This window comes from Pangasianodon hypophthalmus, chromosome 27 (assembly GCF_027358585.1).
Source record: "Pangasianodon hypophthalmus isolate fPanHyp1 chromosome 27, fPanHyp1.pri, whole genome shotgun sequence".
In the NCBI taxonomy this organism is placed as follows: Eukaryota; Metazoa; Chordata; class Actinopteri; order Siluriformes; family Pangasiidae; genus Pangasianodon; species Pangasianodon hypophthalmus.
Window position 1 is genome coordinate 19,018,648 of NC_069736.1, and position 14,932 is coordinate 19,033,579.

At 38.5% G+C, this 14,932-nt stretch overlaps 2 protein-coding genes across 2 annotated transcripts; both read right to left on the minus strand.

Moving 5' to 3' along the window:
• Positions 1 to 2,719: 2,719 nt before the first annotated feature.
• On the minus strand, positions 2,720 to 4,403 carry LOC128317597 (uncharacterized). The gene is made up of 3 exons (XM_053230418.1): positions 3,841 to 4,403; positions 3,191 to 3,452; positions 2,720 to 3,078 (listed from the first exon to the last, which is right to left on the minus strand). The coding sequence occupies exons 1-3, from the start codon at positions 4,303 to 4,305 to the stop codon at positions 3,047 to 3,049; spliced, it is 759 nt and encodes a 252-aa protein (XP_053086393.1). The 5' UTR covers positions 4,306 to 4,403; the 3' UTR covers positions 2,720 to 3,046.
• Positions 4,404 to 6,693: 2,290 nt separating this feature from the next.
• LOC128317596 (uncharacterized) lies at positions 6,694 to 9,374 on the minus strand. The gene is made up of 2 exons (XM_053230417.1): positions 8,707 to 9,374; positions 6,694 to 7,517 (listed from the first exon to the last, which is right to left on the minus strand). The coding sequence occupies exons 1-2, from the start codon at positions 9,289 to 9,291 to the stop codon at positions 7,248 to 7,250; spliced, it is 855 nt and encodes a 284-aa protein (XP_053086392.1). The 5' UTR covers positions 9,292 to 9,374; the 3' UTR covers positions 6,694 to 7,247.
• Positions 9,375 to 14,932: the final 5,558 nt, after the last annotated feature.

Sequence of the window (14,932 nt, forward strand, 5' to 3'; positions counted from 1 at the left end):
CCACTGGCAAAAAAAAAAATAGACACAATAACAACTCATCTGTGTTGCGGATGAACAAAGCTGTTGTTGTGTTTGTGAACAAAGTCAGATTAGAAAATCAGCTCCTCAAGAGTGGCCTTCAAATTAAGGAGCTACATTCAAATGATTCCACTTTATTCCTCATGTTTTAGAAGGTTGTGGCAACACAATCTTTCATTTTGAAGCATGTTAATGTTAAGTTATTGCATGAATGTAATTTCTGCAAAACCTTTAAAATAATTTGGGGAGAAATGGAGTTAAACAGATTAGAGGTTTAAAACAACGGTGGGAGGCTGATGTAGATTCCTACTCCAGTTTATATAAAGCTGAAATACCACCAGTACATTTATTTCCACATGTACGAGGTGATCAGACTCTTGATTATTGTTATTCAGCACTTAATGTCAGTTATAAAGGCATCTCCTGCACAGAATTTAGTAAGGCTGATCATCCCTCAGTCCTCCTGTCTGCATACAACGACCGGGTAAACCAGTTTTCCGTACCGTTTATCCAGGTAATGTAGATGCTATCAGGAAATTCCAGTCTTAATTCAAAACCACAGACTAGCAGATAATCCTTAACGCAGTAGGCGGGGACTTTATCAACAGATTCTATCACAACATACTCAACAAAAGTGCGTACTGGACATAAGCACACCGATGATGATGTTCCAAAAAACAGGATTCAGTCTTGACCAGAAGCCTGGGTCAGTAGTGATGGCTGCAGCAAGCTGAAAGTATGAACTGCTACTTAGAACTCTGAGCCTGAGAGAAGGTCAGATATGACCTCGAAAATGCCCCTTAACTAGCAGTTTAGCTCAACTCTCGCTCGTTAACCCTGTCCGTGCCTGGTGTGACTAATTTAAGGTGGTAAATCCATAGACAGCAGAACCTGATGGTATCCATGACCAGGTCCTCTGAGCATCATCCACTAAGCACCATCCAGTTAGCAGAGGTCTTCACTGACATCCTCAGTCTATAACTATGTCTGTCATCCATCCTAGTAAGAGGTTCCCCATCATCTTATTCCCCAAGACCTCTGTCGTCTCCTGCCTGAATGACTACAGCCCTGTCACACTGACCTCCTGACTATCATGAGGTGCTCATGGACTTCCTGATGAATTAATAACCTTTTCCACACTGACTCTGAACACAGGAGCTCCCCAGATCCTCACCAACTTCTTTGCTGACCAACTGTGACCCAGTTTATGCTGCCTTTTTCAAAGTGCAACTAGTAAGGTGAGTTCACATAGACACTAGTTACAATAATCAGAGCTTTTTAATATAACCTTAAAAGGTATGAAAAAGAAATGGTGGTGAATAAATGGAAAACGAGTTGGTCTGTCTGCGCAGAGCCACAAGACATAAACAACCGCCTCAGCTGATGGAGGATTCATCACTCAATTATTATTATTATTATTATTATTATTATTATTATTATTATTATTATTGTTATTATTATTGTTGTTATTAAATATTTTTATTGGCATAAAAGTGAGTCAAAATAGCTTCCACTTCTGGTTTTCAGTCTTTACCCCGATCACTCATTTCGTGCTCCCAGCTGTCTGTGCACTTTACCTTTTATGGAGTTTTGTGGGCGTCGCTACATGCAAACGAGCTGTGTCAGGAACGGTCTTTGCACTTTACAGTGATCAACATACACACATGGGTACGGGGAAATCAGTGTCTACGAATCTTTTTTAAATACAACAGAAAATGTGGTCTGGCTTATGCAAACATTTACACACAACTTTACTGAAAGATCGATAAATGAGGCCCACTGATGTACATCAATTACATCAGAATTTAACGCCATTATTCCTGCCTAATTCATCATGAAGCACAAAGACCTGGGGCTTAACATTTCATGTGCAACTGGACCATGGCCTTTTGACAGGCAGAGGCCGAGTAGTGAGAATCTCTAAGTAGTGAGATCTATCAGTCACGGTGCCTGAGGAAAGCTCACAATATCACCTCAGACCTCAGCACACAGTCTGTTCTCCAGACTGCCATCCAGCAAACACGTTCAAAGCGTCCAATCACAGACAATCAGCTAAAGACCTGCAGGCTGTCAGGACTAAGTCACTTTACATACTTTTTCCACTGCCATTATACACTTGGTCACTTTACACCAACTTTAGTGCAACACAACTTGTGTTGTATATTTGTGTATACATGTTGTCTATTTTTCTTTCCCTACATATGTGTATTGTATATTGTATTTTGTATATTGTATTCTTCTTGTAGATATTTTATTCTATTTGACCATTTGTTTAAGCTCTTGTCATCTGTGTGTGTGTGTGTGTGTGTGTGTGTTGGTGTCTTGTATATTGTGTGTAAGCCTCACCACATTTCAATGTGTATACGTCTTGGCATACTGTCCAAATAACAAATAAACATTTCTTGGCTACTTTCTAAATAACTTTTTTCTCAGACAATAAAATGTTCATTTACAATGAAAAAATTTTCGCTTCTACAGAGTAAAAAATCTCACTACAAAAAGTTCTTTTTGTTTTAAGAAATTTTAAGAATGATGGTGTCAAATGCGTTGAGAAAATTAAATCTTTATTATGTCTTAAAAACACAATTTAATAGTTAATAGATTAGTTCATCATTTGTATTCCTTTTATTTTGAATTTTCAATATAAGAATAAATAAGAGATTACAGGAGATTTGTCTTAGGCTACTTAACTGCACAAAGTAAAAACATCTAAAATCAAAATTACAGCTAATAGTAAATCAATTCATTAATAGGAATCACCAGATAATGTAAAAAGTAATTATAACACAAATGTTTACCTGATATACTGTACCTCTAAATACTGAATTTAAACATTCAATTATATTGTGTATATAATTTTACAAATAATTAGCAAATGATAAATGTTGTTTTATGTTAATATATAACATATAATTTTATTAATTAAAAAATTTACAGATATTTTTATCTAAAGTTGGGACACTACAGCACTGAGTGAGGGTTAATGTACCTCCTGGCAGTCCTGGGATTTGAACTCACAACCATCTGATCACAGAGTCACTACTTCAGTCATCTCCAATCCTGTAAAATCACAGATAAAATAAAGTGTTACTGCAACAGAATCCTGTAGGAGGCAGATTTACAGTTTTTAATAAATATGGCTTAATATGTTAAAGCTCTTTGGTTTATTAACCTTCTGCTCCTTGGCTTTGCACTGACGGAGTGTTGGGTTGGATTTGCGCTGGCGTTGGAGTGTTGGGTTGGCTTTGCGCTGACGGAGTGTTGGGTTGGCTTTGCGCTGACGGAGTGTTGGGTTGGCTTTGCGCTGACGGAGTGTTGGGTTGGCTTTGCGCTGACGGAGTGTTGGGTTGGCTTTGCGCTGACGGAGTGTTGGGTTGTGCATTGTACGTTGCTGTAATAATAATAATGACTGTCATCAGGATAAAACCTATAATCTGAAATGAAAAAAATGATTAGTAAAATAAGGAAATATTTAAGCCAGTATATACAGTAAGCACACAGTCAATATATATTATTTTAAGGTACAATTAGCTTCATTTTTAACATTGCTGTGACTCCATATACAGTAATTCATTCACACAGTAACACATGTACACTCCTAACACACAGTGTTAATAAAGTCATTTTTCCGGTCTCTTAAAACCACACAGCTGATGGTAAACACTTTTATATGATATTTTATGTGAAAAACATTTAATGATATTATATGTATACTGCTTACAGACAGTAGGAATGAGACAAAGACAGGACGCTGTGTTTGAGAATGTCGGAATCTTGTTTGAAAATTATATTCAAAAACACATTAATGCACTCAGAACTCACCTGAGATAGGAAGATCAACTCCAGAGTCTTCTGGTAACTCTTCAACACTGAGGGTTCATTTCCAGGCGGCTTGCACCAGTTTACATTGTCCAAAGTGTCAGATTTAGTGTACACACCACCCCAATCTGATAACGCACAGGCCAGGTATCGGCCATCAAATAAACAAATGGACAGCCAGATAGGGACAGTGAGACCAGAGTACAGTTGTCTTTGATTTATACACCTGGAGAAATGCACCACCACTTCAGTCTCTCTATGTGGTGACAGATCCACGAAACACAAAGTACAACAGACGCAACCAAGAGCAGGGACAAAGCCATACAGAACACATAACGCTATATTGTAGACATGTTTGCAAGGACAAACAAAGTTATCATCCAGGATGTTCTCCAGAGTCAAGAGAACAAGATTGAAGATCCCAAAACGTCCCACATATTTCTTCAAGAAGTGAAGAACAGCTTCCATGGTGACAATCAGAGACAGTTTGAAGCAAATTAGACTTCTTCAGTCTGTGGTGATAATCTGATGTTTTTGATCACTGCTCTCTCATATACCCTGCTGTGTGTCGTTCATCACTCCTCCCCTAAGATACGCATGAAGCGTGTTAGAAGGAAATGTCTACTAGGGGAGGAGCCCTATTATAAACATTTACAGTGGATAGAAAAAGAAGATGTGAAGAAACAGCTGATCTTTATTTGGGGTTCATCAGAATCACATCATTGGTGACTCTTTTTTTTACTTTTAAACATGAGTTTGAATGTGATTGGTTTGTTCTGAGCACAGTCACATGACCCATTATGAAAGAATGTGTACACTTATGCAACCAAATTACTGCAGCTTTTTTTCCTGTAAAGTGTTTCTATAGCTAGATCACATTAAAGGTAGAAAAAGAGCTGAAATTATTTATCTTGTGGGGGCTCGCCCCATGCCTCAGGGGCTTCCTCCAGGTGCTCCGGCTTCCTGTCCAAAGACACGTGCTGTAGACTGATTGGCATTTCCCAATACCTGTAGTGTGTGAGTGTGTGTGCGACTGTGCCATGCAGTGGGTTGTGCGATGGACTCCAGGCTCCCTGCGACCCTGTGTAGGAAAAGTGATAAGGAAAATGGATGTTTTATCTTGGTTTCATTTGTTTGTCACAAAAACCTGCAGTTATAAAGGTGTTGTGTAGACTTATATCATTTTCTTGTCTGAAATTGAGAGATCTCTGCTTTCAGGATAGGGAAGATGTCTTCATTAAACTAGGAGGATTCATGTGATGGGATGTAAACTGCACACAGGTATACTGCTGTTGTTGGTAAAACCTGCTTTAGTCTGAGCCAGATGTGTGATTCTCCTGTTTTAACTGGTGTGATGGTGTTTTTTAACCTTTTTCATGATATCATATGATAATACTTCCTGATGATCGTCCATTTTTAATGTTGGGTTTCTTCAGATGAGGCAGTATGATCTCTGTACTGAGGTGGGCAGCACATCAGCATGGCAGTGTGGGTCCAGGTTTCCCTGAAGACGGCAATGTCCATGTTCCTCAGAATACAAACTCTTTCTCTCTCTCTCTCCTCTGTGTGTGTGTGTGTGTGTGTGTGTGTGTGTGTGTTTGTCTCTCTCTCATTAGAGCTGATAAAATTCGTTTGAAAGAAGATTTGGAAATTTTTTGCAGAACTGGACTGGGGAACTGCTGGCCAATGTGCAGTGCTAATATTCATCAAGTTCTCTACCGAATAGTTTCTAAATTATTTTTTTAAGCAACCAACTGTTTATTACAGTCAATAATTCGTCAGCTTTAGAGTAATTTTATATTATATATTTCACCATGAAGGGTCATTTTTGTTTGCTTTAAGAAATAATGATGGTGCCCAAAGCTTTGTAAAGAACAAATTTTAATTTTGCTTTTTAAAAAATCACAAATTAACATGGCTAACAAAATTATTAGACCACCTTTAGTCTTCATTTTATTCTGCATTTACTTTTATATATACAGTAATTAAGGGAATTGCAGGAGATGAACTTAGATACTTAACAGCAGCATCTCATGGCCATAGATTTCAGTGATGCAGGACGATATTAACAATGACTGCATGAGGTGGAGATGCTATCACACTTGACTTCTGCTACAAGCTACTATCTAGTGAACGTTTATAGTAACCCTGTAAGTGGCAGTTGATAGTCGACACCACACAGTCATCCAGCGTACAGTCTAGCAGCTCGATCTGAGCGGGTTTAGTATGTGTTCTGTACAGTAGGTGTGTTTCTCATCACCTGTGAGACGCAAACAAAACAGCTAATATCACTAACCAGAGTTGTGTTCGATTTTTCCACTTTTTTCTTCTTATCTTCTGGGAAAGATGAGAAGACACAAAACTTGCATTTGGACAAGTGTTTTATTGAAGCTTTATTATACATGCAGGTGTTTTCCCTTCAACTTCTCTAACCCTCACTCTCAACACTTTCTCTAAAAACTCTCCTGTGTCTGTGACTCAAAGTTAACTTGTAGATGCCCAAGTCCCCCAGCAACCCAAAGCACCCGCAATCCTGCATCTCTTCTGTACACACAATATAAGAACATTGTCTCTTGAGGCCTTCACAAGGTACTACAGGCACTTAAACATCTAGGAAGCTTAAATCATAGATGAAAAATAATAAGGAAAAACTACTATTCTACACTTCTCAATTTTTGATGAATTAATTGAATAATATTCAAAAGAAAGATCAGGAAAAACAGATATATAGTAATAATAGACAGAAATGTATCTCTAAGCTTACTCACCCTAAAGTTCTAAGACTATTAAAAGGCATTAAACAATTGATTAAAAACATGAGGAAATGTGGATAAATGATTAAAGTAGGATAATCCTGATTCTGATTAAAGTGAGGAATAATAATGGAAAATAATAAAATGCTCACTGTTACTTGCTGAGTGTGGTGAAGAAACTGAAACTAACCTCTAACTGCATGTTATGAATTCCTGTTCACAACGAGAGAGGAGACATTAGACATGTCAGAAATGAAAGTACAACACTCTTTACCAATGACGGGGCCACACACTTCCCCCAACAACAATGTGTAATCCGCATCTAATTCATTGTGTTAATCCTATCTCTCAGAATTGACTCTGTCGTTCCACGCTGTGAGCGATAGTAAGATTTATGTTCTCATCATGTGTGTGTAGATGTTAATGCCTCAATTTATTTTACTCTTACTGTCACATCAACAAAGGAATTCACCGCATTCAGCAGTGCCAGTGTTTCCCCTCACTTTCTCTACACAATTATAAGACTGTTAAAACTCAGGATTACCAAGGACACAATTTCAATGCATTTTGACAAAATGTCTTCAGTTACTCTGCAGTGTGTTGGTGTGAAAACCATTTAACTGAGAGTTACTGTGTTGTTATCCACTGTCTGTTAGATCAATAGGTCACCGTAACAGCTAGAACTATGGCACCAACAAATGATAAAATGGCAAGAAAAATCACTGCAACGATGAAAAAATTATAGCAACATTTACTCCAATTGCCACTGCAACATTCACGGCAATTACGGCAACAGTTAAGGCAACAGTCACTGCAATATTTACGGCAAAAGTCACTGCATTTACGGCGCCAATCAGGGCATCGATTCCACTCGGACATTAGTGTTAGAATCATGATGAAGAACGACATCAGGCCAAAGCCTATAATCTGAAAAAAAAGAAGTAATAAAATTAATAAATAATTATTCATCGCAGTATTATATGGTTGTATCTGCTAATCATGTCTGTTGTGTTATTTTTTATTTTGCAAAGTTGGTGTGATGTTTTAAAACAATTTCATAACAAGTTCTCCAAACTCACAGATATACTTGGTTTTATAAGGTTTTGGCCAATCAAATATCTCGTCTAGCCACAGCTCTGGATGTTGAAAAGTGAAATATCTACATTCACCGTCCACTTTATTAGGAACACCTGTACACCTGCTCATTTATGTAGTTCTCTAATCAGCCAATCATGCGTCAGCAGCACAACGCATAAACTCACACAGATGCAGGTCAAGAGCTTCAGCTAACGTTCACATCAAACATCAGAATGAAGAAAAGTGTGATCTCTGTGACTTTAACCGTGGCATGGTTATTAATGCCAGATGGGCTGGTTGGAGTTTTTCAGAAACTGCTGATCTTCTGCTGGGATTTTCACCCACAACAGTCTCTAGAGTTTACTCAGAGTTTACACCTGTATCTGCATGATTTTATACATTGTGCTGCTGCCACCTGATTGGTTTACTGGATAACTGCATAAATGAGCAGGTGTACAGGTGTTCCTAATAAAGTGGACAGTGAGTGTATATGGGATATTGAGATTTAATGAAATTTAATCTCTTTAATGGGATTTGGAGAGTTAATTGTTTAATGGGTATCAGTTTAACAAATATCAGTCAGGCAGAACCGTAAAAAAAAAAAAGTGTTTGAGATTACAGATATATTCGGTTCTGTCTGTAATTGTCCACTCAAAAACTGAAAAAAAAAAAAAAAATCTTAGTTATTGTCTGAGAATTTTGATACTTTGCTAAAAATGTTGAGGTGACAAATTGTACAAAACACAAGTTTACAGAGGAAGATTTTGAACTGAGGCTTCAAAAATCACAAATCAAAATAAGAGCTGTTTTGTTTTTACTTCATCAGCTACAAAAGTGTAATTAAAAAAATATTTCATTTTACTGTATGTCTATATATGTATTTAATTCCTAACATGCACCTAATACTGACTCTGTGTGAATCTGATTTCAGTAAATAAGAACACACTGTTTTGACTTATACTGGTAAAGAATAATAATAACCTTTTTGTGTGTTTTAATAAAACCAGTTTGTCTTTGCTGCACTTATTTCAGAACTTACCTGAGATATGCTCATACACTTCAGAGTCTTGTTCTGACTCTCAATCAGTGATGTTTCATTTCCTGTCGGCTTGCACCATTTTGCATTTCCCAAAGTGTCACTTTTAGTGTATGAACCTTCCCAATTTGAACACGCACAGGCCAGGTATCGGCCATCGATGAATAAAAGAAACAGCCAGATGAAGGTTACGAGAGCAGAGTACAGAAATTTATTACGCTTGGACTTCTCCATTGTCTTTCCATCCTCCACATTTGAGGATGAGGAAGTGGTGTCACCCTCCCTCCCTTTACCCACTCTGTCCAGGAGTGGTACATCTGATTTGTTTTTTTTATTACTCTCGGAGTTGTCCTTCTTTCCATCCTCTGTCTTTGGGGACAGGTCCACAAAATAAAAAGTAACAACAAAGCAAGCAATGGAAGAGATTATGAAATAAAGAGAAAATACTCCTTCATTATAGCGAGGTTTACAAGGACAAACAAATTCAGTATCCAGTATTTTCTCCAAAACAATTAGAACAATACCGGAGGTCCCCAAATTTCTAATATGGTTCTTCAGAAAGTCAGTAATAGCTTTGCCGGTAGCCATGATGACAATTCAAAGACACACTGTATGACTGCAGATAAGACGTCCTTATTCTTGTCCCTGTTGCGAGATTGTGAAATGTCTTAAATTGCTGCTCTCTCATCTACACTGCTGTGTGTCGTTCATCGCTCCTCCCCTATTATACATGTGAGGGTGTTACAAGTCTAGTAGGGGAGGCAACATAAAGCCCTACACAAGGAAGCCATGAGAAAACAAAACCAAATGTTTGTCATTAACACACAGATAAGATAAAGTTTTTAAAAACATCATACCTCAGTTATTACAGCCACCAGCAGTGCATAATTTACAAAGTTAACAAAGCACACAACATTTTCTAGGTTTCTGAAGAGTTTATACGTCTTACACAGATCATAAATTTTTGGGTTTTTTTTAGTTTTTTTGGGGTTTTTTTTTAGTTCTTTAGTTTTAGTTTTAGTTTTTGTTTCCCACTTTGTTTTCACTGTATTCTTTAAAAATTGTCAACAAAAAAACAGCAACAAAAAAAATTAAATAAAGCAACTAGAAGAAGTTGTAATGTTACTGTGATGTAAAGAAAACACATCATTTTATTATAAATGGGAAAAGAGGGGCAAACTAACTCATTATTCAATATTTTCCTTAAAGCAAATAGTAATATACAGAATATTCTAAACTTCCCCAAATGTTTCAGCATAACTTCAGTAAAAGATAAAGCCGTGGTGACACAGCAAAGATATAGATAACAATCTTGTGGGTGTGTGAGGCTTCCTGTTTTCACTGTTTTCTCATTTATACGCTGCATCACTTCTCTCACCACATCTTCAACATGAGATGTCTGACATTTTAGAGAGAACTCAAACTTCACAAAGTGCTTTATTGAACACATACACACAGAACACAGAGAACCTTTGGCAATTTGCTAATGATAAATTTTTTTGTTAAAGACACACACTTTCTATTTGTTTTAACTACTTATGAACTAGTCTGTTGTGAGGTTCTATAGGTGTGCAAAATCTCACCTACTCACCTTTTTCTATTTCTAAACTGTGATCATCTATTCTGTACTTAGTGAGAACTTTCCGTCTGGTTCACCTTGTTCAGATATTCGTATTTACTAATTGTATTTGTACAATTGTATTTGTATTCGTACAGCTAATTGTATTTGTCTATTTAATATTTAGTCTAGATTTGGGGGAATTTGGGTGTGTGTTTGTGTTTTGGGGTGTGTGTGAGTGTGTGTTTGGGTGTGTGCTTGAGTTTGAATGTGTGTTTGGGTGTGTGTTTGAGTATGAGTGTGTGTTTGGGTGTGTTTTTGAGTGTGTGTATGAATGTGGTTTGGGTGAGTGTTTAGTGTGTGTTTGGGTGTGTTTTTGAGTGTGTGTTTGAATGTGTGTTTGAGGATGACTGTGTGTTTGGGTGTGTGTTTGAGTATGAGTGTGTGTTTAACTGTGTGTTTGGATGAGTGTTTAGTGTGTTTGGGAGTGTGTTTGGGAGTGTGTTTGAGTTTGAGTGTGAGTTTGGGCGTGAGGATGAGTGTGTGTTTGGAAGTGCGTTTGAGTGAGTTTGTATTTGGGTGTGTGTTTGAGTATGTGTTTGGATATGAGTATGTGTTGGGTGAGTGTTTGGGGATGTGTTTGGGAGAATGCTTAGTGTACGTGAGTGTGTGTTTGAGTATGAGAGTGTGTTGAACCTTTTCTAAAAATAATCACTTAGCACTGGTTTTGTACCTAAATCATTTAAAAAAAAAACTAAAAAACCTGATTAAACTAAAAAACCTGACCTGTCAACTGTCCAACTATAGGCCAATATCAAACCTCCCCTTTATCTCCGAGATCCTAGAAAAGGTTGTAGTACAGCAGCTATGCTCATACTTACACAGGAATAACATTCATGAAATGTATCAGTCAGGATTTAGGCCTCATCATAGCACAGAGACAGCGCTGGTTAAAGTGGTAAATGACTTACTGCTGGCCTCTGATCAGGGTTGTGTCTCCTTGCTGGTGCTGCTTGACCTTAGTGCAGCTTTTGATACCATTGATCATGCTATTCTCCTCGATAGACTGGAAAATGTAGTAGACATTAAGGGAACAGCCCTTTCCTGGCTCAGGTCTTATTTGACTGATCGTTGTCAGTTTGTAAACGTAAATGGTGACTTCTCTTCTCATACTAAGGTAAAGTTTGGTGTCCCGCAAGGTTCTGTTTTAGGCCCACTGCTCTTTTCTCTATATATGCTACCTCTGGGCAAAATTATTCGTAAACATGGTATTAGCTTCCACTGTTACGCTGATGACACACAGTTGTATGTTTCAGCAAAGCCAGATGACAGACACCAGCTTAATAAAGTTGAGGAATGTGTAAAAGACATTAGAAACTGGATGCTTATTAACTTTCTCTTACTTAATTCTGACAAGACAGAAGTACTTGTACTAGGACCACATGCAGCTAGAAGTAAGCTTTCTGATTACATAATAACTCTGGATGGTCTTTCTGTTTCATCATGTGCAGCAGTAAAAGACCTTGGTGTGATTATTGACTTCAATCTTTCATTTGAAGCTCATGTAGATAATATAACTAGGATTGCTTTCTTTCATCTCAGAAATATTGCTAAGATAAGAAATATATTGTCACCACACGATCCGCCACGCCTACTTCTATCAAAAGGTGCAGGCTATTTGTTGGTACCTCGAATAGTGCGGGCTGCAGCAGGAGGTAGAGCTTTCTCTTACAAAGCCCCACAGTTATGGAACAGCCTTCCACTTAGTGTTCGGGGCTCAGACACAGTCTCAGTGTTTAAGTCTCGGATGAAAACATATTTGTTTAGTCGAGCCTTTTGTGAGCAGTTTTTTTCTTAGGTACAGAAGCAGGTCTGGAGGGTTCACAGGCATAGAGTGTTGTGGAGAACCGGGATGTTTGGATGCTGTCGCCCCCCCACTCTCACACGTTCATTCAGGTTTGTTGATGGTGGAGTGGCTGGTCGCTTTATGTCTCAGGAACCCCTCATGTCTGAGTTACCTTCTGGCTCTTTGCCTTTTGTACTTTGCATGCAGAATGCAAGCAGGGACTCCAGCAAGACTAGTTATGCTGTCACAGCTCTATGGCAAAGTACTATGCCAAAACCTGCAAACTGAAAAAAAGAAATAATAACTAGTGACATAAGTAAATAATTCATGATCTCAGTATTATAAGTTTTGATAATGAATTAGCCATATAAACTGCAAGCAACATCTGTTCACCCAACATCATCTAAATAAAGCCTGTACAGTTCAACATGTTCTGGACAGATGAGATGAAGATGAACTTGTAGCAGAATGATGGAAAGAGAAGAGTATGGAGAAAGGAAGGAACTGCTCAGGGTCTGAAGCGTGCCACCTCATCTTATGGCGTGGGTGTGTACGCCTGCCAGTGGAACTGGTTCTGTTGTATTACATGATGATGTGACTGCTGATAAAAGCAGCAGGAGGAGTTCTGATGTGTGGAGGGTGATAGTCTGCTCACATTCAGACACATGCATCAACACTCATTGGACGGTGCTTCACAGTGCAGATGGACAATCACCTGAAGCGTACGTCAAAAGCAACCCAAGACATTTTTAAGGCAGAGAAGTGGAATGTTCTGCAATGGCCAAGTCAATCACCTGACTCCAACTGAGCTGCCTTTCACTTGCAGAAGACAAAACACCCCAAGAACATTCAGAAAGTGAAGACAGCTGCAGAAACATCACCAGGAAAGAAACCCAGCATCTGCTGATCTCCCCAAACTGTTGCCACAAAGCACACAATTGTATAGAATGACTTTGTATACTGTAGCATTACAATTTCCATTCACTGGAATGGAAAGTCAAACTAAATGTTTATCTATTGTTTTCTCATTGGAAAATAGTAAAATCCTGTAAAAGCTCCAGCCATGGTTACATGAGATAGATGTAAATAAGGATCCTGTGATGGATGAGCTTCCTGTTTTCACTGCATCATGTCTGTTGGTATTATTTGTTATTAACAATTAATATATAATAATTGTTATTATTTTGTTTAAACATCTCATTTTTATCATTTAGAACTGCCCTTTAGATATTTACATGTTTCTCAAAAGAGAAAATAGTAACCATTAACACCAATCATCTGGTCCAAAGGTTTACACCCCCCTGGCTCTTGATGTATTGTTTTGCCTTCATGAGCATCAATGAACGTTTGCAGCTTTTGTAATAGTCGTGTTCGAGTCCCTCAGCTGTCCTCAGTGAGAAAAGATGGATCTCAGCATCATATAGCTGCTTTTGGAAAGGGCTCACATATGTAGAAGATGGTGGAAAAGCAGAGAAGGTGCAGGAGCTGGAGGATTTTTCTGAAGAACAGTGTGCAGTTTAACTGCTCAGGACAAACAAGGGCCTCATGAACAACTTTCACAAAACATAAAAACAGTCGCTGATCATCAGGTAACACACACAGTATTAAGAATCGAGCATATGGAAACTTCTGAACTGGTTCATTTGTGTAACTTCAGTTATTATTGTGTCTTGTGGACTAGATGGAAACATCTGCTGTGTGAAATCGCTTATTCAGGGCAGAACTGGGTGTGTTTAGAGTATTAGAGTTTTTAAACAACGGTGGGAGGCTGATGTAGATTCCTACTCCAATTTATACAAACCTGAAATACCACCAGTACATTTACTTCCACATGTACGAGGTGATCAGACTCGTGGTTACTGTTATTCAGCACTTAATGTCAGTTATAAAGGCATCTCCTGCACAGAATTTAGTAAGGTCGATCATACCTCAATCCTTCTGTCTGCATACAACGACCGGGTAAACCGGTTTTCCTTACAGTTTATCCAGATAATGTGGAAGCTATCAGGAAATTACAGGCTTACTTCAAAACCACAGACTAGCAGATAATCCTTGACGCAGTAGGCAGGGACTTTATCAACAGATTCTATCACAACATACTCGATATAAGCACACTGATGATGTTCCAAAAAAACAGTATTCAGTCTTGACCAGAAGCCTGGGTCAGTAGTGATGGCTGCACCAAGCTGAAACCATGAACTGCTAAGTACAACTCTGAGCCTGAGAGGTCAGATATGACCAAAACTGTGATCAGAACAGCTAAAAGAGACTACAGAGACAAGGTGGAACTCCATTACCATGGGTCAGACTTCACAAACATGTGAAGTGGCCCGTGCTCAATAATAAACTTCAACAGGAGGAAAAACATTGATGTAGGCACATCCACTTCACTAGCAGTTTAGCTCAACATGCACTATGCTGACTACTTAGTCCTGTCTGTGCCTGGTGTGACTAAATCCTTCAAGGCAGTAAATCAACACAAGACAGCAGATCCTGCTGGTATCTATGACCAGGTCCTCAGAGCATCATCCACTAAGCACCATCCAGTTAGCAGAGGTCTTCACTGACATCTTCAGTCTATAACTATGTCTGTCATCCATCCTAGTAAGAGGTTCACCATCATCTTATTCCCCAAGACCTCTGTCATCTCCTGCCTGAATGAATACAGCCCTGTCACACTGACCTCCTGACTATCTGACTATCATGAGGTGATCATGGACTTCCTGATGGGCGGACCCCAAGTAATGAGAATTGGTAACCATCTCCACACTGACTCTGAACATAGGAGCTCCCCAGCCCCCTCCTGTACTCCCTGTTCACACACG

What these genes read in the sequence shown, in the direction of transcription:
- LOC128317597 (XM_053230418.1), bottom strand. Translation starts at nt 4,305, where the DNA reads ATGGAAGCTGTTCTTCACTTCTTGAAGAAATATGTGGGACGTTTTGGG. An exon ending in AGTTGATCTTCCTATCTCAG is followed by an intron (nt 3,453 to 3,840) that starts GTGAGTTCTGAG and finishes TTTTCATTTCAG; the next exon opens with ATTATAGGTTTTATCCTGAT. An exon ending in GCAAAGCCAAGGAGCAGAAG is followed by an intron (nt 3,079 to 3,190) that starts GTTAATAAACCA and finishes GTGATTTTACAG; the next exon opens with GATTGGAGATGACTGAAGTA.
- LOC128317596 (XM_053230417.1), bottom strand. Translation starts at nt 9,291, where the DNA reads ATGGCTACCGGCAAAGCTATTACTGACTTTCTGAAGAACCATATTAGA. An exon ending in AGTGTATGAGCATATCTCAG is followed by an intron (nt 7,518 to 8,706) that starts GTAAGTTCTGAA and finishes CTTTTTTTTCAG; the next exon opens with ATTATAGGCTTTGGCCTGAT.